General features: G+C 45.3%; 1 protein-coding gene across 1 annotated transcript in view; it reads left to right on the top strand.

Annotated features, from left to right (window-relative positions):
* Nucleotides 1–23493, top strand: part of slc37a2 (solute carrier family 37 member 2) — a 70377-nt gene that overhangs the window by 30008 nt on the left and 16876 nt on the right. The window contains exons 5-15 of the mRNA XM_033049481.1: nucleotides 1614–1749; nucleotides 2387–2463; nucleotides 4592–4758; nucleotides 6256–6293; nucleotides 7953–8099; nucleotides 8944–9034; nucleotides 11042–11104; nucleotides 14007–14092; nucleotides 15603–15651; nucleotides 17613–17686; nucleotides 18174–18252. Coding sequence (XP_032905372.1) covers nucleotides 1614–1749; nucleotides 2387–2463; nucleotides 4592–4758; nucleotides 6256–6293; nucleotides 7953–8099; nucleotides 8944–9034; nucleotides 11042–11104; nucleotides 14007–14092; nucleotides 15603–15651; nucleotides 17613–17686; nucleotides 18174–18252 — 1007 coding nt within the window. The remainder of the gene's footprint in view (nucleotides 1–1613; nucleotides 1750–2386; nucleotides 2464–4591; nucleotides 4759–6255; nucleotides 6294–7952; nucleotides 8100–8943; nucleotides 9035–11041; nucleotides 11105–14006; nucleotides 14093–15602; nucleotides 15652–17612; nucleotides 17687–18173; nucleotides 18253–23493) is intronic.

Raw genomic sequence — 23493 nt, 5'->3', positions numbered from 1 at the left:
TTTCAAATTACTTGGATGTATTTTTAAAAAGTACAGGCACTTCCCAACCTACGCAAGGATTACATTCCGTGAACTCTTATGCAAGTTAGTATCCCTATCCCCATCCCCTGTCCACAATAACTCGCTGAGAGTATTTTGTCAGCGGCGTCCGGGGCACTTTCTGCAGGGCGCGGCCTTCTGGGAAACCACCACTGCCATTACCGGCCTGTTTCCGATGTAAACTTGAGTGATCACACGGCCTTGTGGACATTGCAAACTGCCTTGATTGCACCAGAGTCCAAGTACGGAATAGTTTACACAAGTCGCCTATTGTTTAAGTCGGGGAGGGTCTGTATAAACCATCCAAACCTAGTTAATGAATATCAGGTCCAGGAGGAACATGTTTAGCAATGGATCGGGAACATCCATGTTGACAGAGGTGATGGAGATATTTTGTTAATCGTGCTAGTTTACGAAACATAGAAATTAGGTGTCAGAGTAGGCCATTCGGCCCTTCAATATGATCATGGCTGATCCTCTAAAATCAGTACCCAATTCCTGCTTTCTTCCCATATCCCTTGATTCCATTAGCCCTCAGAGCTATACCCAACTCTCTCTTGAAAAAATCCAGTGAATTGGCCTCCACTGCCTTCTGTAGCAGAGAATTCCACAGATTCACAACTCTCTGGGTGAAAATGTTTTTCCTCATCTCAGTCCTAAATGGCCTACCCCTTATTCTTAAATTGTGACCCCTGGTTCTGGACTCTCCGAACATCGAGAACATTTTTCCTGCATCTACCCTGTCCAATCCCTAAAGAATTTTATGTTTCTGTAATATACCCTCTCATCCTAAATTTCAGTGAGGGAGTCTGCTAGTTTGGCCCTGGTGAAGGAGCATGCCTCTGTGTGACAAACACTGCAAGTCATGGGGGAAGTGCCTTGGCCACAGTTGAATGAATAAATAATATTTTATTACCACATGTGACATGTCACAATGCAATTCTTTGCTTTGCACACCATACACAAAGTATGCAAAGAGTCGCTACGTATAGGGCAGCGACAACGTTATAAAGGGCCTGTCCCACTTGGGCATCATTTGCGCGTAATTTACGCGACATCATTTAAACGTCACGACACACGACGCGCACGTGATGCGCGCATGGTGCATGGTGACGTAGGCAGTGACGCGCGGTGCCCCAGGATTTTGCACACTATCTGAGTGATGCGCTAATGACGCCAAAGTGGGACAGACCCTTTAGTGTTCAATGTAGTCCTAATGGCTCCTCGTGGGGTTTGCTTCTGTAACATCACCAGTTTATGAAGCTGGAATGTCACACCAAGCTCTATTCACCAGGAGTGCTGGCCCACACTCCATGGGAACTTTAATTCACCAACTGTCCCGATTTGGATTTGTGATACTGGTGCAAAATGTAAACAATAAATTGTGAAAGGAATCCATTTGTCTGGATGGATGAATGAAAGCTCAACCTGCCATTTCCATGTGGCTGAAGGTCCATTTATTGCAGCAATGTTTTTTGTCCAATAACTGTAGTTACCCAGGTCCTTGCACACTGACAGGACGTTGCTTCTAGTTTCTCTCCATGCTCAGACAGATTTCTTTCTCCTCTCCCCAGTGGTATGTTCGGCGAGCGCCTCCCTCTGCGGTACTACCTGACCGTTGGCATGTTGCTCAGTGGATTGTTCACTGCTCTCTTTGGGCTTGGATTTTACTGGCAGATCCACAGCATCTGGTACTACGTGTTCATCCAGGTCAGTGCCGCTGTGCGGTAGGGAGCTTGCCGACCGGCCGTGACCTCCGTGGCCGGTATCGGCTACAGATCCGTCCCTGCGTCCCTCTGTATACAAGAAGGTATTGCTTTACGGTGAGAGGGGCAGCATTTAAAGATGATGTGCGGGGCAAGCTTTTATTTAACATTGCGAATGGAACGTGCACTGGAAGTGATGGTTGAAGCCAAAATGTTAGGGGCATTTAAAATACTTTTGGATAGGCTTAAGGATATGCAGGGAAGGGAGGGATATGGGTTAAGTGCAGGTAGATGAGTGATGGGCTGGGCATCATGTTTGGCACAGATATTGCAGGCCGAAGGGCCTGTTCTTGTGCTGCACTGCTCTATGATCTCTGATCAGGGGAATGTGGGGCAGAATACACTGGGGTTGCTGAAGGATGTTGTGAATAACGGGCTGGACTCGGCAGGCCGAAGGGACCGTTTCGGTCCCAATTTTATCTGGCGTCAGCACAGGCCCTCCTGCCTCTCCAGCTCCCTCTGCCAGGAACAGTTCAAGTTCATCATGGCAACTACCGCTCGTTGTTAACATGGCTTCAAGTCCCATCTTTGAGCCACGTTCGAGGACTCGTGTGCATCAATCATTTTTTCTCTCTCCACAGATTGCAAATGGTTTGGTGCAGACCACGGGTTGGCCAGCTGTGGTGGCATGCGTGGGGAACTGGTTTGGAAAAGGGAAGTACGTACTGCTTTTTGCTGATTTTACGAAAAATCCTAATGTTAGAGACCGGTCACAAGTTGTCACTGTGTCAGATTTGAGTTGGGGTTTTATGGATCACTAATCTCCTCGTGAGAGGAAGTGAAACATTTTTTCTGTGCTCAGCCATTCCTGTGTCACATGCCCTTGTCACGTTTGGGTTAATGGTCAATTTTTGACGGCTGTTCTCAGTCAATCAGTGTATGACCGGTAAGGTCGATGTTTATTGAAAACATCGGCGAGACCAAGTGCAGGCTCGGCGATCGTTTCGCTGAACTTCACGGCTGCTCAGTCTGCCGAGGCCCACCTGATCTCCCAGTTGCTAAACGCTTTAGCTCCCCCTCCCATTCCCACACTGACCTTTGTGTCCTGGGCCACCTCCACTGTCAGAGTGAGGCCCGATACAAATTGGAGGAACAGCACCTCATATTTCGCTTGGTTAGCTTACAACCCAGTGGTATGAATATTGATTTCCCTAATTTCAAGTAACCCTTGCTTTTCCTCTCTCTCTGTCCCTCTCCCACCCTAATTCTCCAACCAGTGTCTTCCTGATTAATTTTACTGATTGTACACCTCGTTGTCATCTTCCCCTCAGCCAAACAATGAACAATTCTATATTTCCTTGATCATCGTTTGCTTTGTCATTTTCACACCTTGCCCTTCCATCTCTCTAGTCTCCCTGCCCCCTGACTCTCAATCTGAAGAAGAGTCTCGACCTGAAATGTCACCCATTCCTTCTCTTCAAAGATGCTACCTGTCCCGCTGAGCTACTCCAGCATTTTGTATCTACCTTCTGCTATGCAAGCTCTCCAGGGTGGCTTCAAGCAATTCGCTGACCATTACAAATGATGGTTTAATCAGCAGCATGGCTATGGACATGCAATACATATATATTGATGAATGGTGGCCTGTCTCTAATAAGAGATACAAGTATTCAAGATTTATTGTGGTCAAAATCCTCGGTGGGCCGAAGGGTCTGTTTCCCCGCTGTATCACTAAACTGAACTGAAAAATGCTGTGGTTTTTGGGATCATATTGCACTAATCTGTAGATTTAACAAAAGCTTTTAGAAGGAAATTGGGGTGGTGGGGGAGGCAGGGAGAGAACCCTTGAAGTTGCTAGAAATCTGAGATGGGAGATGCTGGAAATACTCAGCAGCTCAGGCAGCATCTGTGGGGAGAGAAAGAACTGGTGTAGAAGTAAGGAACTGCAGATGCTGGTTTATACCAAAGATAGACTACAAAGTGCTGGAGTAACTTGGCCATCAGGCAGCATCTCTGGAGAAAAACGCTGGGTGACTTTTGGGTTGGGATCCTTCTTCAGAACTGATGTTTCGGGTTGGAAGCCCAGGTCTAGTTAGGAAGGTTCGTGTGGTGCAATGTGTTCCATTATAACCTTTAAAGGAAATTGGTATCTCCTTCAAAAGAGAGAACTGCTAAAATGCAGACAAAAGGAAGGGAATTCTGGCCAATAAGCCATGGATGAAATCTGTAACCCCCAATCAAATCAAATTGACCTAACTTTTATCTGCCGGAGATCCATTTCTCCAGCAAAAAATACCCAGTTCCACACAAGATTCTTCAACTGGCCCTGAATGCTAAAGTTTTATGGTGCTCTGTTAGACGTAGCTTGCCTCTTTCGTGAACTGGTGAGATGGGAAGAAATTCGTGCTGCAGTAGCCCCAGGTAACAGTTTGCAATTCCCAGTCAACTGAAGCCCAGGCTAAGCACGTTCTGGACAAATCCACGGTCTATCGCGTCTTGAGACAGTGATGTCTCTCCATTTGCTTATTATAGTTTAGGAACTTTAGGTTATAGTCTTGCGTACCGAGGTACAGTGAAAAGCTTTTGTTACGTGCTAACCAGTCAATGGAAAGACTATACATGATTACAATCGAGCCATCCACAGTACACAGATACACGATAAAGGGAATAACAAGAACAACACTTTGTGCAAGATAAAGTTCGATCTAAGGTAGTCCAAGGTTTTCCAATGAGGTAGTAGCTCTGGTCTGCTCTCTAGTCATTGGTAGGATGGTACAATTCCTTTGAAAAATATGTTATGATTTTCAGAGTGTAATGTTATTTTTGCTCCCTATTCAATTTGACAGACGCGGTTTGATAATGGGAATCTGGAACTCGCACACGTCAGTGGGTAATATTCTGGGCTCTTTGATCGCCGGGAGCTTCGTGTCTTATGCCTGGGGGTTGTCCTTCATCGTGCCCGGTGGCATCATTGCAGCAATGGGAATAGTCTGCTTCTTCTTTCTAATCGAATGTGAGTATTGCATTGATATTGTACAGCAGTGATCACCTGCTTTGTGCACTGTGCGGGATTAGAATGCAAACAAACGAGGTGGTTGGTGCAGTTGGTAGAGAAGCTGCCTCGTGGCTCCAGAGACCTGGGTTCGATCCTGACTGGGTGTTCTCTGCACGTGGAGTTTGTACGTTCTCCCTGAGACTGGTTGGGTTTCTCCTGGGTGCTCTGGTCTCCTCCCACATCCCAAAGAAATGCCAGTTGTTAGGTTAATTGGCCTCTGTAAATTGCTCCAAGCATGTTGGCGAATGGTGGAATTCATGCCATTGTGGCGAGAATTATTATAAATGGGATGAAGGTAGGATTAGTAGTTGTTTAGTGGCGTTTAATGATTGGTGAAGGGCCTGTTTTGGTGCTGTATCTGTCTTAATATCATCATGGGCAGTTTTTTGTTCAATTATACCAGTGAGTGCAGTGCCAGTGACTTGCCATGGGCTAGCTTAATGACCACTTTTCCCACCCAGTTATATATCTCGCCTCAATGGAGAAGTGGATTGCTGAAGGTGGGGAAGCAGGACTTTGTGTGGTGAAGGCAAGTATGTATATCAGTGTAGAAACAAGGAACTGCAGATGCTAGTTTACATAGATGAGACAAAATTCTGGACTAATTCAGTGGATCAGGCAGGATCTCTGGAGAAAATGGATGTTCTATCCACGTTCTCCAGAGATGCTTTTTAAATTTAGACTTTAGAGATGCAAAGATGCAGCACAGAAATGGGCCTTTGGCACACCTGATATCATTTTGCTGGATCTCAATGCCCATGGAACACAGGAAGATCACTAACGCTATCCTAAACACTAGAAACACTGTTTACAATTTTACCAAAGCCAATAAACCTACAAACTTGTACGTCTTTGGAATATGGGAGGAAACCGGAGCACCCGGAGAAAGCCCATCACAGGGAGAACGTACAACCTCTGCACAGATGGCACCTGTAGTCAGGATTGAACCCGTGTCTCTGGCGTTGTAAGGCAGCAACTCTACCACTGTGCCACCAAGACCAACCTGATCTGCTGAGTTACGCCAGCACGTTGTGCCTTCCCAACTATATCAGTGACTGTAACTGAGCAATTTTTTGAAATGGTCTTGTTTGATATTTGGAGCATGTATGTTTTCTTTTGGGTGGGGGTATTAGTGGGATTTGTCTCTCCATAACCTAACTCCATCAAAATGAGTGATGGGTGTGGGGGAGGAGAGAGTTGTAGAAGACAGCATGATTACCATTAGAAAACATGACTGCTCCCACCTGCCTTTTAGATACCAGGTGAGGGTGAGAGATATCTCTGATGATCTCGGCATCAGCCTTATTGAACTGGCTTGTGTGACTGCTGTGATTAGGGAAACAATTCCTTAGGATGAGCCTAATTTTTTTAAATAAACATGTCAGAGTTGAAGAGCTTGCCTCTAATGTTTGGTGTTTCTGAATTAACAAACTATTTGTTGCCTTTTCTCCACAGACCCTGAAGACGTGGGCTGCACTTCCCCTCAACACCACGTAAGCAGATTGCCCACTTTACTATATCTTGCCACTCAAGTTGATGAAGTAGGTTTCGCATAGTTGCATCAAACCCCAGCCATTTGTGATCTACATGAGGCATGTTGGTCGGAGTAGGCAAGTTGGGCCGAAGGGCCTGTTTCCACACCGTGTGACTCTGCCTGTGCTGCCTTCCGCTCTGTTATGGACCTCGTTGACCTCTGGTGCTTCCTGTGCTCTATGGGCATTAAGATCAAGCAAAATGGGACAGTGCGCTGCTTCCCAACACCCAGCTGCGGTCCAAAATTGGGCTGTGAAGAATTCTATGCTGTCAGGGGTTATAGAGTGATACAGCATGGAAACAGGGCCTTTAGCCCAACTTGCCCACACCGGCCAACTAGTCCTACCTGCCCGCATTTGGTCCATATCCTTCCAAACCTGTCCTATTCATGTATCCTATCCATGTGTTCCCAAACACTTTAATTTCGTGCTTTAGTTTTGTTGTCAATGATTTAATTTGAATTTTATTAAAAGCTTTAATTTTGTGATTTAATAAGCTGCAAAAGCCAAATAAAGTGTTTTAAACGCTCAAAATATTTTGACAGAATTATCAATTAATTTAACGTCCTATCTTAAAATATGAGCCAGAAGTCCAAATGTATGATCAATTTTTGGCCATGGATGAAATAAGTTTGGCGCCATTGTAATAGTGCTTTCACACTGCAAGTGTATTTGGTGGGGAGAAAGAAGGAAAGGGGTTCACGTTTTTACTGGTGACCCATTTTTTGTGGAATCCATGTGATTGTTTGCAATTATCATAACTGATATTTGTAGCAGAAACTATAGGGCCATCCTTTATATTTCTATATCTTATTTATGACATAAAAGGAGGCCATTTCAGCCCATCACTATGATTCCTCACAGTAATCCCAAACTCCCATGGATTTTCCATGTAACCTATTTTCCCCACACCGTCATCCGCTCTCTCAGATTCTTAATTATGAAGGGCATCAAAGTTACGAGGAGAAGGGAAAAATAAATCAGCCATGATTGAATGGTGAAATGGGCTCAATGGATTGAATGGCCTAATTCTGCTCCTATGTCTTGTGGTCACCATTTTCTCCCGCCCACCTGCACATTTGGGGCACTTTACAGCAGCCAATTAATTTGCCAACCCACGTCTTTGTAAAAGGGGAGAATCCAGAATATATATGGTCAAATCAATATGGTCACTGCGAAAGTATCCAAACTCAAATAGCAACAGGGATTGAAGATAGATAGGAAATGGAGCTCTGAAGCAGCAACTCTAATAGCTGCACCATTTTGTGGTTCTAGACATTTTTTAAATTTGTGCTTGAGAGAGATGAGGATGGTTTAAAAAAAAAAAATGTATTCACCATTGTATGCTAGTGATTTCTTAATCATGTCCTTCAACGATCATTCTTCAGCCCAACTCGTCCGTGCTAACCAAGATGTCCCAGTTTAGTTTTTAGTTTACTTTACTGTCAAGTGTGCCGAGGTGCAGTGAAAAGCTCTTGTGAGCCGAGACTCGTGGCGCAGTGGAAAGACTATCTACGCCAGTGTCATTTGGCCCATACCCCTCTAAACCTGTCCTCCACGTACCTGGCCAAGGGTCTTCTAAATGTTGTATGAAAACGGAGGCCTTGCCGTGTGTTACAGGACCAGACGGAGCAGGAGCCGCTGCTACGCCAGGACAGTGAGGATGAGATTTTCACCAGCCTCAACAACGATGAGGGCAGCATCAACCCCATGTTCAACAGCGTCCAGCCCTCGGCCATCAGCTTCGTGGGAGCACTGAAGATACCTGTGAGTACCAAGGACCCTGGCCGGTCCGCAAATGTCAACTTCCTGCATTAAATGCTGATGGTCAATCCTGTGACAAATATCGTCGTAAAATTGGTGAACTTTGGCCGGACAAATTTATATATTGAATATTACATTTGACATTGTACCTTTTTGGGAACCTCGACCAACCAGCCACTCCCCTGTGCCCCACCTGAACGTGCTCCAATTTCACCCCTCCACCTACATTCCTTCCTCCGGCTTCACAATTTGCAACTCTACAATCCTTTTGTCTCACACCTGTTTTTTCATCTCTGGCATTTGTCCAACCATCTCCCCTTGGCTGCGTTCACCTATTGTCACGTGTACTGAGGTACAGTGAAAAGCTGTTTTTCTTGCCTCCTATCCAGTCAGAGGAAAGACTATACATGATTACAATCAAGCTATTCACAGTGTACAGATACAGGATAAAGGGAATAATGTTCAGTGCAAGGTAAAGTCCATTTAAAGATAGCTTGTCCTGCCTCCCTCCTCTCTCCTGTTTGGGAACCAGGACAATATTTATTGATAACGATTGGGAAACACAAAATGCTGGAGTTACTCGGCAGGTCAGGCAGCATCTGTGGAAGGAATGGATAGGTCACATTTCTGGTTGAGACCCTCCTTCGGACTCTCAGATGCTGCCTGACCTGCTAAGTACTCCATCACTTGCGTTCTATACAAGATTGCAGCATCTGCACTTCCTTCTGTCTCCGTTCTGTTATTGTATGAGTATACAGGCGGTGGGAGAGAGAGTGGAGGGATGGAGGGTATCGTCGTGAAGCTCCTTCATGGCTGGTAATTGAAGCTGCTTTTCCTGTTCGGACAGGGCGTGGTGGAGTTTTCACTGGCTTTACTCTTTGCCAAACTTGTCAGCTATACGTTCCTCTTCTGGTTGCCGCTCTACATTTCATCTGTGGGTGAGTAGCTCGTGTTCTTTGAGAAGAAAAAAAAATGTTTTGCCAGTTAGATTCTAAAGTGCCTAATGGAATAGAGAACCATTTTGATGTTTTGGCAAGGAAGGATATAAATGCATCTCAGTGACTTGGAACAATGATTATTGGTCGGAGGGGGTGGGGATTGGGGAGAGCATCAGCTGCTGCAGGGGCTTTCTTATCCACAGATGCTGTAAGGGGTTGGGATGTTCTGACTGTGAAGCCCATGGATTTGCAGACAACCACCAGCTAGCTGATGCCTGTGGTGGCCCTGCATGATTGGTGGAAGTTGCATTGAGGGAGAGAAGTGTGAACATCCTACACAACAAAGCCAAGGGCACCTTACACAGTGTGTAGGAAGGAACTGCGGATGCTGGTTTAAATCGAAGATAGACACAAAATGCTGGAGTAACTCAGTGGGACAGGCAGCATCTCTGGAGAGAATGAATGGGTGACGTTTCGGGTCGAGACCCGAAACGTCACCCATTCCTTCTCTCCAGAGATGCCACCTGACCCGTTGAGTTTCTCCAGCATTTTGTGTCTATCTTCGACACCTTGCTCAGGACTGCTGGGATCTCCCTTGAAATCGAGAGGGAGCATTTCTCCCACATCACCAGATTCTCTTAAGACTTTTAGAGATGCAGCGTGGAAATAAGCCCTTCGCTCCACCGAGTCCACGCCGACCAGTGAACACCCGCTGCACTTGCACGATTCTACACACCAAGGACAATTTACAGTAGTTCGTCTGCCTGCCTAATGTCCCTTAAACATCGCTTCCACCACTTCCTCTGGCAGTGTATTCCAAGCACCTAACACTTTAAAAAAAAATGTCACGTACACTTCTTTTCAACTCCCTTCTGCCTGCATCCAACCATTCTATGTATACTTACATTTAAGCTTCTTCAACCTCACAATCAGATCTGAGTCCATCACGTTCCAGGCACCATCCATTCTGTGTTTAAAAAAAACCCAAAAAACTTCTTCCCACGTACCTCCTTTAAACTTTCCCCCTCTCATCTTAAATCTATGCCTCCTAGTGTTTTCCTTCCTCCCCCCCCCCCACAAAAGAATCAGAATGCCTACTCTGTCTATGCCTCCCATGCGTTTATACACTCCTATCCTCTGCCTCCAATGCTCCAGTAGAAACAGTCCAACATATTCCAAACTCTCATAGTTAATACCCTCTAATCCAGGCCCCACACTGGTGTATCCTTCCCAAAGCCTTCATGTCCTCCTTGTAATACATTGACCAGAACTACATGCACTACTCCAAATACGGACTAACATTTTATACGGCTGCGTCATGACTTCTTGATGTTTATACACAACACCATGACTGGTTAAAGGCAAGCATACAGTACGCCACCTTAACCACTCTATTTGTGTTGCCACTCTCGGGGTGCTGTGAATGTGCACCCTGACATTCCCCCCGTGCATCAGTGTTCCTCAGTGTATTGCAATTAACTAATACTTTCCTCTAGCATTTCACCTTCAAAGGTTCAACACCTCTGTCTACCAAGTCTTGTGTACCTGAATCTAAAGGAATGAAATAAAGTGCTTCTATCTTCAACACCCTAGATGATGAAACCAGCTTGCAAAAGAAATGTCTCCGTCTCTCAGAGAGTAACGTCTCTCTCTGTGCTAAAATAACTCGATGGCGACATCTCTGGAGAACGTGGAAATCTGGCATATCAGGTCGAGACCCTTCAGTCTGAACCTGATGTCACCTATCCATGTCCTACAGAGATGCTGCCTGATCACCTGGGTTACTCCAGCACTGTTTCTATTTTGTAAACCGGCATCTGCAGTTCCTTGTATCGCCAAGAGTGAGACTGGGCCTCCTATGCATCTGATTTTGAGAGTTTTAGCAACTCTGAGTCATGGCTCATCGGATAGGAAAATGAGAACAAGTTTTTGCATTGGACTTATTGAAACATTTTACAGCCAGGTTTAACAAGTTTACCTCACACTATATTTGTTTTTATCTTTCAGCTCATTTGAATCCCAAAGCTGCTGGCGATCTCTCGACACTCTTTGACGTCGGTGGCATCATTGGTACGTTTATGTTAAGTGGACATGTAGACTTTTTTCAGGCTGAGGGTACATTGCAAAAGGCAACTAATTGGAGGAGGGATTGGGGCCTCTGCAGGGCTAAATCTGCAGAGCAAATAAAAGCAATTTACTTCCAAAAAAAAAAGAGTATTTAAACAGCTGGGAAAAAGCAGCAACTCTTCCCAATAAAAGCAAGGTGTATTTATCCACAGTAAAAAAGTTGGGCGGCACAGTGGTATAGTGGTACAGCAGCTGCCTTGCAACACCAGAAACCCGAGTTTGATCCTGATTAAGGGGGCTACGTAGGTTTTCTTCGGGTGCCTTGATTTCCTGCCACACTCCAAAGACGTTCAGGTTTGTGGGTTAATTGGCTTCGGTAAAATTTCTAAATTATCCCTAGTGTGTAGGATAGTGTTGGTGTACAGGGTGATCGCTGGTCGGTGGGCCGAAGGACCTTTTTTCTGTGCTGCATCCCTAAAGTCTAAAGTACAGTCTAAAGGGTGGGGAATTATTATATTCAAATATATGCATCGTTGAAATGAATTATGGCAGTAACACTACCAAGCTTAAAGGAGATGCAAAGTGCCAGAGTAACCCAGCAGGTCTGACTATCTCTGAAAAACATGGATAGGTGACTTTTTGGGTTGGGCAGGCTGGGGGAGGGGAGTGGAGAGCTGGAAGGGAGGAGAGACAGGACACCTGGCGAGTGATGGGTGGATACAGGTGAGGGAGGTTTTTTTTGATAGGCAGATGGTTGGACAAAGATCAGAGATGAAAAGACAAAATGTGTGAGCCGAGGAGAGAAGATCTGAGAACTGAATCTAGAGAAAGGGATATAGGTAGAAGTGGGGTGCGAGTGGCGAGGTGGGACTCAGGAAAAAAGGAGGGAGGGGCTTTGGGGATTGTTTGTGGTTAGTTACCTAAAATCAGGGAATTCTGTGTTCATACCATTTGGTTGTATGCTCCCCAAATGGAATATGAGGTGCTGTTCCTCCAGCTTTTTGTCTCCATCTCTATGGAAAAAAATAACGGTGTTTTAATCTTCAAGTTTAAAAAAAAATAAGGAACATGAATGGATCACCAGACTACTCAAGCCTGCCGCATACAATCATGGATGATCTACACAGACATCAACTTCTCTTCTGTAACAGTTCCCCATAACTCTCAATTCCCTGATTTTTCAATTATTTGATTACCTGCACTGTAACTACTCCTGGTGATCATTGCCTCTGTGCTGTTGAGCGGGAAGAACAGATTACGTTCAATTGGAGCCTGTTGGCCTCATAAGACACAGGAGCAGAATTGGGCCATTCGGTTCATCAAATCTGCTCCACCACTTGATCATGGTTCATCAATTTTTCCCTCTTGACCCCATTCTCTGCGTTTTCCCCTGAAAACTTTGATAGGTTCTTGATTATTAAGGGTGTCAGTTTCCTCTTTAAAAAATACCCAATGACGGCCTCCACTGCCCTCTGTGGCAATGAGTTTCACAGATTCACTACCCTCTGGTTAAATAAATTCCTCCTCCTCTCCATGTCTCTTCATCTCAATGTCTTTCCAAGGCAGAGAATCTGAAACAAAAGAGAATGATGACGGAGGCGGAGTTCGGAGTGGAATGGAATATTGCAAGTGCTCTGTTTTCGTTACCACAGACTCCATTTCCTACATAATCATGAATAACAGCGTAGAGCCTGGCCCAGTCTCTGATCGGGGATGTACATTTCACAGCCATACTGTTCAGTGAGAAAAATTCTGCAATATTCTGATTTAAATCATCAATCCATGACCTTATTCTTTACACTTAATTTTTTAGCATTACAGTCCCATTCTTGTAACGGGATGGAGTCTTGTAAAGCAATCCAGTTTTCTTTTGCCACACTTAATAATCACAATCACAATCATACTTTTTTAGCCAAGTATGTTTTGCAACATACGAGGAATATGATTTGCCAAGTCAGTCATACTTATAAAATTCAACGGAACACACAAAACACATTTTAACATAAACATCCATCACAGTGACTCGTCCACATTCCTCACTGTGATGGAAGGAGAAAAAAAAGTTCAATCTCTTTCCTTTGCTCTCCCGCGGTCAGGGGCCTCGAGCCCTCTGTTGACGGGATGATGTTGTCTCCCGTAGCCGGCGATGGGGCCGTGTCGAGGTGATCTGCTCCTGCATCGGGGGGATGTCAGCTCCCCTGCGCCGGACGATCGAACCCCGCGTCGGGGCTGGTCGAATCCTTTTTAATTAATCAGATTTTCACTGATTTCCTCACCTTTGATCTATTTGCCTATTAAAAACACTACTTTATCTCACCATTCACGTTTTCCTTCGAACTCTCAGGAATGTGGCTGGTTCTTCAGTAGCTTTCCATCGAGGTGCCGGGAAGAGTGGCGTGGTTGGTTTTATTATTGTATATGCGTGTATCAAGATGGAGTGAAAAGCTATGCTCTGGGTGCTATTGAGGCAAATCGCAACATACATGATGGACTTAAAATGCTAGAGTAACTCAGCGGGTCAGGCGACATCTTTGGAGAAAACAACTAGGCGGCATTTCAGGTCAGGGCTCATCTTCTGGCTGAAGAAGTGATATTTCAGATCAGGACCCTGAAGACGACTTCTGTCTGTAAAAGGGTCCTGACCTGAAACGTCATCTATCCATGTTCTTCAAAGATGCTGCCTGACCCGTTGATTTTTCCAGCATTTTGTCTGTCTTGGAGTACTAATAGTGGTTGATCACATTGAAGGGCCGAATGGCCTACTCCTGCACCTATTGTCTATTGGTATAAGCCAGCATCTGCAATCCCTTGTAATTTTATATCATACACGAAGTGTGTTCTTGGTATTAATTTCCCCCAATTTTGAGATGTGCAGGTTGTTCACTGTTTCTTTCTGTCCATGAAGGTGGGATTCTGGCTGGAATCATCTCTGATTACACTGGTGGACGGGCCACCACATGCTGGGTTATGTTGATCGTGGCTGCTCCTATGGTAAGAATAGTTTGTTTTTGGGCAGGGTGAGGGGATTGGGGGGGCGATGCGGGGGTGATGTAGGATGAAGAAATTTGTCAAAGCAGCTAATTTGCAAAACAAATCTGTTTTCTCCTGTTACACTGACTTTAACACCAAACCCACTGCTATTCACTCTAAAGCTGCCTGTCCAACACATATTTGGGTCTTGTCAATAGAGTTATATGACTGGAAAGAAATTGGTCCAACCCATCAGGTTTAGTGGGATATATGCTAAACACCAGCAGGTGATACTAGTGTAGATGGGCTATCTTGGTTAGTGTGTGCATGTTGGGCTGAAGGGCCTGTTTCTGTGCTCTATGACTGACTCTATCACATGTTTGATTCACATGATGAATGAAGGATATTCTAGATCGGTAACGTTGAATGCACCTGAACTGTTTTTTTTTTTGTAGAATTAAATGAGTTAGAGTGGCATTGGTGTAACAGTGTGTGCTGAAGGGCCTATTTCCACGCTGTATCATTTTGTGACTCTATAAAGCTCCACCATGCTTCTCTCGAGGGCATTGCACCATAGGCCCAACTTCTTTGAACCTAACCCCAGAGGAAATACACAATGGTCTTAAATATTCAGGCTGAAAATGTTTCCAAAATGTGAACCAGTCTATAGAAACAAAGCCTGTGATATTATACTGTAAGGAACATGAAAACGTAAACAGTAAGTGAAATGTCGTGTACTTTGATCCATGTCCTGGCCCAGGTTCCTTTATAATTTGAGCCAGTGTGCAATGTGGGAATTGGACTACCAAAGGGTGTCACCTGCCCATTGTCCCATACTCTTGAATAGTATTGGACAGTGTCAGTAGTGTCAGACAGCTGCTCAGGTGAAATCTTCTTGCCAAGAATGACATAATGGGGAATTCATGTTGGAGTTACAAAATATCTTGTTAATTGGAAACCTGGATATTTGGATTTTTTTATTTGCCTAAAATGCATACTGAGTGATTGGAAATAGGGATTTGTCTGTAGTGTCATGATGAACCCAAGAATTTCAAATCTAATCCCACTAGAACTTAAATGGCCTAAAAACCTAAAGAGCCTGTCCCACTTAGGCGATTATTTAGGCGACTACAGGCGACTATGCTGTTGCCACATGGTCGCCGGGTATCGCCTACAGGTCGTGAGTAGTCTCCTAAAGTCGCCCAAAGAGTCGTAGCGTCTTTTTGGTCGCCGCTGGATTTTCGACATGCTGAAAATTTTCGCCGATAGTGGGTTTGACGCCAATGAGCGTAGCTTGACGTAGGTGCTGTCGTAGGTTGTCGTAGGGTTAACGTAAGTTGTCGCAGGGTTAACGTAGGTGCTGACTTCGGTGAATTCCATTGTCGTATTCGCCGGCAGTCGCCTCACATCGCTGTTTATTCCGTGATCTGCTACACCTATGACAGTCGCCGGCAGTCGCCTAAAAATCGCCTAAGTGGGAAAGGCCCATTACAACCGCAGTGCTCATGTCACTTTTCCTTTCTCCTTTCAGCTCTTCCTTTATAACTATATTGGGAAAAATGGACTTGGAACAATTATCGGTGAGTTGTTTTTGAATCCGTCCGTTTTTGAATCATATGATTTTGCTTTAATAATTTGCATTTGGTAATTTCTAAGAAATAGAACCCCAGAAATTTGTGGTGTCTGATCAAATTGTGATCTTATTTGGAGTGGGCCAGTGGACTGATGTGCTGTTTACCACTTCCTGTGCTGGTGAGGCATTTGTATTATTAGTTGTGAGTGGATCTGTACCTTTTTACTCATCGAATAATGTGTATAGAATGAGACAGCCCAAAACCATTATTGTGCTTAAAATCACCTCCATACTTGTATGATTCCCTTCCTCTCCACCTTCCTCTCCACCTTCCTTCCTTCCTTCCTTATCAGGTTCCACTACTTGCACCCCTTTGACTTCTCCACTTATCAGTATCTCTGTGATGAGGTCGATGCTGGCACACGCCTTCATGAGTCAAGAGTGTTTTATTGTCACATGTCCCAGATAGAACAATTAAATTCTTACTTGCACAACAGAACATGTAAACATAGTACACTGTATAGATACACACACACACGTACGCACAATAATAGTGCAGCAATAACAATAATAGTCTGTGGTTCCGAGCTTATTTGAGATTGTGGTGTTTAATAGCCAAATTGGCTGGAGGGAAGGGTCACGGACGGCTTCCTGTGTCAGAATGTTGCATTCAGGCACGTTCCAAGGGTCTGGGCTACGTGTTGAGAGACTGACCCATTCCACCACTGTGACTCTCTGAGTGACTGGGTATAAAGCCCTCTCTCATCACTTGAGCAATGTTTGGGAAAGAAAGTTGATGTCTCAATGATCTCATGTAAATCATGCAAAGTGAATGGGAGGAGATGTCTTGTACTATGGATGGGGACTCCACCATGCTAACAATCCAGTGTTGCCTGAGGTAGTACTATGTTGCTTTGGATGTTTGTCTTTCAATTAGACGTTAAACCAGGACCCTGTCTGATGAAGGGTGTCTCCAGCGATGCTGCCTGACCCGCTGAGTTACTCCAGGATTTTGTGTCTATCTTCGGTGTATACCAGCACCTGCAGTTCCTTCGTGCACACCCTGTCTGTTCTCCTGGGTTTGGCATGAAACATCCATGAATTGTGATTCTGATTAGTTTATTGTCATATAGACCGGGATGCGGTGAAATTCCTTGTTTGCATGAAGCTCATCGCGTAAACGGTATACACACATAATTGTAAATGTAACAATAAGGGCAAAACAACAATACGGAGCAAAATTGAGGTGTAGTTATGCTAAACGTTAAAGTTCAGTAATGGAATAACTGAATATATGCAGGTGTTAAGGGTGTATGGCAGAATCTCTGGGGAAAGGGGTGTGAAAGAGATGATTGATTCAGGAGTCTAATGGCAGTGGGTGGAGAAGCTGTTCTTAAGTCTGGTCATCTGGGCTTTCGGGCTACAGTATCTTCGCCCAGAAAGTAGAAGGGAAAAAGGAGATACAGCCAAGGTTTCAGGGATCCTTGACTTCCTTATGCAAGATGGTCTGGATGGAAGTGATGGATAGGGCTGTGTTCATTGCTCTCTGCAGATTTAGGTGATGAAGAACACAGCAGTTGCCATTGCACAGGCTCAGGTGAATCCTGTCACAGTACCTGTAGTTGCGCATCTACTGGGCGCACCTTGAATACAGAAGTTGGGATGTCGTGTTACAACCACACAAGCTATTGGTGAAACTACACATGGAGTATTGTATCCAGTTATGGTCACCCAACCAGAGGAAGGATGGTTTGAGCTTGAAAGTATGCAGAAAAGATTTGCAAGAATGTTACCGGGACTGGAGGGATGAGTTATAACAAACTGGCCGTTGCCTTTTCCACATTATGCCACCAAACACTCTTTCATTCTTTGTGAAATGCTTTCTAGTGGCCCAGCGATGTGATGAGACCAAATACTCCTAGCCTGCGTTTGTTTCTAAATGATGTGATTTTTGTTTTTGCCTGACAGGGATGTTGATCTTCTGTGGAGCTCTGGTGAATGGACCATATGCACTAATCACAACTGCAGTGGCAGCTGATCTGGTGAGGAGCTCTCTGTGCTGCAGGGGGTGGGGACGAGAGCGAGTCATGGTGGCTTAGTGCTAAAATAATTGCCTCCTTCCTTAACATGGGTTATCTTGGGATCTGAGCTTTTTGAAAAGGAGAGTGGGGTACAAGTAATTGTGCATTAGCAATTGGGTGGCATAGTGGCACTGCGGTAGAGTTACTGGCTTACAGCGCCAGAGACCCGGGTTTGATCCTGACTACGGGTGCAGTGTGTGTGGAGTTTGCACGTTCTACCTGTGGCCGTGGGATTTCTCTGGGTGCTCTGGTTTCCTCCCAAGATGGAGGTTAATTGGCTTTGATAAAAATTGTAAATTCTCCCTTGTGTGTAGGATTGTGCTAGTGTGCTTGATTGATCACCAGGGACTCAGTGGGCTGAAGGGTCTGTTTCCACACTGCATCTCCAAAGTTATAAACAAAGAGGATGTCATAATAAGTAGAGCTGTGGTTGTGATCTTGTCTCCAGGGAACGCACAAGTGTCTGAAAGGAAATTCTAAAGCTTTGTCAACTGTTACCGCAATCATCGATGGAACAGGCTCAATTGGTGAGTTTACAGTTAACTTCTGTCCAGTTCTGCTGACAAGGATGCGAGCTAACATTTTTATGTGAATCGCATAAGCTAATAATTTCAAACCTTTGCTTTTAAGTACTTTGTACCGCTAGTATTTTGTGTTATCTTATCGATGTGGTCTACTTTAACATATTTCCTATTACTTTACTCCGAGTTATACAGTTTTAAAAATAGCCTCAGAGTTATACGATTTAAAAAATAGCCCATCTTATAATTCTGTTATGAAAGTAGTTATGTTTATGTCAGCAAATGAAGATACTGTCCATTAAGTTAAATTACTTTATGGTGAAATTATGGAATGTTTGCAGTACAGAAGTGGGCCATTCGTCCCATCATGCCTGCACTAGTTCTAGTTCCACCCACTGGTCTTTTCTCAGAAGCCTTGCAAATTATTCTCATCATGTATTTATCCAATTCTTCCTTGGGTCACCATGGAACCTCCATCACCTCTTCAGGCAGTGCATTCTAGTCTGTAAAAAATTCTAGTCGGGGTATTAAAAAAGGTTTTCCTCAAAGCCAATGAGATTTGTGATAGTAGTAAGGAAATAATTGGAGAAAATCCAAGGATAGAATTTTTGTTCATTTTGAGAAGTGATCAAGGATGGTCAGCATGGCTTTGTTGGGGAGAAATCGTGCCAGACCAATTTGCTGGGGTTTTCTACACTGTACAACTGAATCTATTAATCCCTCAACCTTTTTTGCTTCATACCTGTGACCTCTGGTCCTTCCCTTCTTCACCTGAGGTCTATTTCTTAATGTGTTTGGTGAAGGGAATTTGCAGATTATACAAGATACAGGTTGTGAACCAGAGGGGAATTGTATAAAAGAGGATATAAACATATACGCTCAAAAGTTAAATGAGTGAAGGGACTTTATTGGACTAAAGATGGACACAAAGTGATTGGGCAACTCAGCGGGTTCAGCAGCATCTCAGGAGAAAAGGGACAGATGAAATTTTGGGTGGAGACCCTTCTTCAGACTGGTCCTTGGTCTGTAGAAGAGTCCTGACCCAAAACATATTTTTCTACCTTTTTCTTCATGGATGCGCCCTGTCCTGTTCAGTTGCACCAACACTTGTGTCTGTCTTTGTTATAAACTAGCATCTGCAGTGCTTTTGTCATTTCACTCATTGTATGTGAAATTTGAAATGGAGAATTCTGCCTGGATGGCCAGCTCTGCTGGGGATGTTTGAGTTCAAACCTGGTCTGAAAAGGAACCTGAATTGTACTCCATACAGCCCCACAGTACGCCTGTTGCATTTGCTTATTGTATCTGCATTGTCCCCATCAAAGAGCTAATAGTCAAATCTAATAGTCAAATCTAAAATTGAGTCGTTCTTCCACAAAAACATGGACTAGTGGAAAAAAAGAATGGCTTGATGCCAAGTCTGAATGACTTTGTAAATTATATGAAACACAATATGGAGGACAGGTTGTCTTTTCAATAAAGACATTAAGATGGCAGCCTGCAGTAATAACATGTGTTTCTTCAAGGCCATAAAGAAGCTGTAGGGGTTTTGCGTTTCCCTTTACTCCACAAAAAGGATTCCCCTAGGTTCTAGACCTCGGAATTATGGTGTGATATGATAAAAGGTTGAATTGACCAGAGTGTGCCGATGAGAGAAAACAGAAACCAAGATGGACTCAAAGCAAGTCTAAAATTTACAGGCTTTATTAAACAATGAGAAATCGAATCTCACCAACACTACACAATACGTGGCTGAACTTATGCTTTAAACTAAGAGTATAGAAGGAAAACTATCGGGCACGTCGTAAAACTTACTTTACACAATTTTACTTGCAAGTACACTCCCCCTTTCCCTTTCTTCTCTCAACTATCCTATTTCGGGAACTTCACCAGGTCACCGGGATACTTACAGCTAGGTTGATCGGTTGGGCTCACGAGCCGTCCAGCAGAGCAGGAAGAGAGAGAGAGTTCTGGCTTGACTTCGACTTTTATACCTGATCTTCCTTTGAAACCCCCAGGTGGTCCTCTGGATAAAAGGGGTTCTTTTGATGTTTCCCAGTTTCGATCTGGCATGAACAATAGGCTTCCGATGATAAGGGGTTTGCTGATGTCATGATCCCTCAGCCTGATCGTTATCATCCCCGATGGTGATTGTGCTTGTGCTGGCCTGTTTACCACCGTCTGCTGAGGCTTGGTTCCTTCCTTTGTGTATCCAAGAGAATCTCGTTATCTCCGTCTCAGCCTTTCCTGTTCACACCGTCGTGTGATGTCCAAGTCCACAGGCCAGACGGGTTTGATTCTTTCTGTGGATTGGGGGGGGTTTTTCCATTGCAGCCAGCAAATTTGTCTTTTAAAATATCCATGTGCTTATCCAATTTCTTCCATAATTTTGGAGGATTTGCCCAAATAACTTACATGCCCCTACGACACGTCCAGGCTTGCACGGACCGTGTCGATTGACAAAGTTAGTGGGCAATCCTCCAGCCTCAAGAGCTGTAAACACTCCTGGTGAGAAGGTGAAATTATGTACCCCGAAAGCCCCCTTAATCGCTAAACTAGGCCCTCGAAGCACATTAACTTACACTATACACATTTTACTTTACATCAATCCCACAAACCATACAGTACCCTCACGACCATTCCCTGAAAATGCAGGGATTACAACTTATGTACAAAAACTATTGCACTAGAGTACAGACATTTTTACAGTGATGGGGTGTTGTTACGGTGACGTCGGGCGGCTCGATTTACCAGCCGTTGTAATTTGGCCATCCTCCTCCGCCTTTTAAATTTGCAATTAATGCATAGCAAATACACCACAATTATCATCTGGCAGATGATCAGAACATGGGACACGATGCGGACCCATGCTGGTACTATGATCCAGGACTCCAGGTCCCACCAACTTGGAGACTTGATCTCTTCGATCTCCCTGGCGATATCCAGAGTCTTTTGTTCCAGGGAGAAGAAGTGTTTGTGCGACAACTCGACCGCCACCAGCAACTCTTTTAATTTTTCATTCACTGGGGGAATATCATACCCAAAATGGGCAACATAGTCAAATAAGTCAGTTACATTTTCTCGTACCGAGAGGTGAACCGAAGAAGGTTCCGGGATGGGTAATATTCGCTGCTGTGCCACATGGACTTCTGCCCTGGGTTTAAAGCAGAAGCTGCTGTGCGGTATCGGGCACCACAGCTGTGATCCGTGCTGATACCGCTGGGCACTTGTGACACAGTACGTCCCACTGCCTATATACGCCACCTGTGGAGGGACATGGTCTGCCGCCATCGCCTCCATGGTGCAGTTTATAGGCTGTGCCCCAACAGTCCTGAACCCACACTGAGGCCTAGCCTCAGCGCCCATGTGCTGGGGACACAGGATTACCTGTGCTCCCCGGCTCCGACAACCCAAAAGGTCAATGCCTGTCACAGCTTGCTCCCTCACTATGACATAGGGCGGGACCTTCCCGTAGCGAATATGGTACCGGGTAGGCCTCGGAGGCCACACGAAGCTGACAAGGACTCAAAGTGCTGTTATAAGGGTGTAGCGCTGCTAGGTGCTGGTTGCTTATCCAGGAGGGGACCCGACCTTGCCTCAGGTCGTCCAGGTTGCTCCTCCCCTCCCCCAACAACCACGCACCATACAGCCCACACACCTCATTCTGTGCAGCCTGATCGGACGCATTCCGGTCCTCTTTAATCAAAGCGTTTATCGTTTTTGCATGTGTCTCCAATTGTGCTATGATTTCTTTTAGATGTAGAGTCATTGCACCTCTTCGTGTAGTCCCGATCCTACCACCGCATTTTCCTCCCCCAGAACCTTTCTTAACTGGCCCTTCAACTGATTGATCTGCAAGGCCAGTTCTACGTTGTCCATGCTATTAATAATAGATGTCCCCGTGTTAAATGCTGTAAACCCGTCATTAACCACCCCTCGTCTTTGCCTACCGGACCCGAAAGTGAAATCCCCTCCCCCGCGGTACATCTCTTCTATGTCTATGTCCCCAAAATCCAGGTTGTGGAATTTCTGGAACATGTCTTTTAGCAGGGCCTGATATAATAATTTCGTCTCGCGGGGGCACCATGCGGGTACTCCTCCGTGACCCCGCGACGCGCCACGCACATCCGGAGGCACATCGTTGCCATCATCCATACGGCGGGGCTACTTATCTGGAAAACAAAGCAAAACACCTCCTTGCCTCCACAGACCTATCCGCCTAAAATGGCATTTGGGGTTTTGATTTGTCTGTTGTGGTCTACCTTTCCACAGCACATCCCTTCGATCCCGTACTGTCTGTCCCTCTACTCCCCTGTAGCTATACAAAACCCATATAAATTACGCTAACTACATCTACTTACACACAAACCATGCTATATACAACGCCACCCGTCTCCGGGTGGCCAACTCATAACTGGTCCCCGTCACGCTGGGGCCACCCCTCTGGTGGGCCCTCCCGTGCAGGCCAGAACTCCTCCTGTCGAGGGGCCTGACTGCCCCTCACCTCCCTTTGCACTACGGGGTTTTGAGTTACCCCTACGTTCCCTGTGGAGACTGGGCTCCCTCCAGCCGCACTCCGTAGTGCCCTGTTTCGGCCACTCTCCTTCCCGGCCCTCCTGTGGCCGGCCCTAGCCCTAGGTTTAATTAGGGATGGGGACCACCTTACTGGGGGTTTAGGGACCCTGTCACTCCTACGTCTGACCGGGGGTTCCCACACCAGAGGTGATACCTCCATCTCCTCTGCTTCTGCTAGTTCTGCCTCTCTTAGGCAGTCTACGGTACCTGCCTGCGGAGGGCTGGAGTCAGCCTCCTTCTCCGCTGCTTCCAGTCCTCGCCCTGGAACACAGCCGGCTACTTCAGGCTGACTACCTGTGGACTCACCTGGCTCCCCTACGGTTTCCACATCAACCCGGGTCTGTTCCTGATCCTGTTCTCTGACATGTACCCCTTTCTTACCTTTCCCTGCCCTTGTGGGGTCAAACAATTTACACTGGTTGATGTGGAACCATTTGACTCTACGGGGAAGCTGAATGGCATACACCATGGGACTGGCTTTGTCCACTATGTTGTATGGGCCCGCATACAAGGGTTCAAACACCCCTACCCTAGCATATCTCCTGACCATTACCTGGTCTCCCACTGCCCACTCGCAATGCCTGCGAGGCTCCAGCAGTAGCTTGTTTCTTTGGTGCTGGGCCCCCATGTTTCTGGCTGCCTGCCAGTGAACCTGTCTAAGTTGTTCAAATA

The sequence above is a fragment of the Amblyraja radiata genome, chromosome 33 (assembly GCF_010909765.2).
Source record: "Amblyraja radiata isolate CabotCenter1 chromosome 33, sAmbRad1.1.pri, whole genome shotgun sequence".
Classification (NCBI taxonomy): domain Eukaryota; kingdom Metazoa; phylum Chordata; class Chondrichthyes; order Rajiformes; family Rajidae; genus Amblyraja; species Amblyraja radiata.
This window is presented reverse-complemented; position numbering and strand designations above follow the sequence as displayed.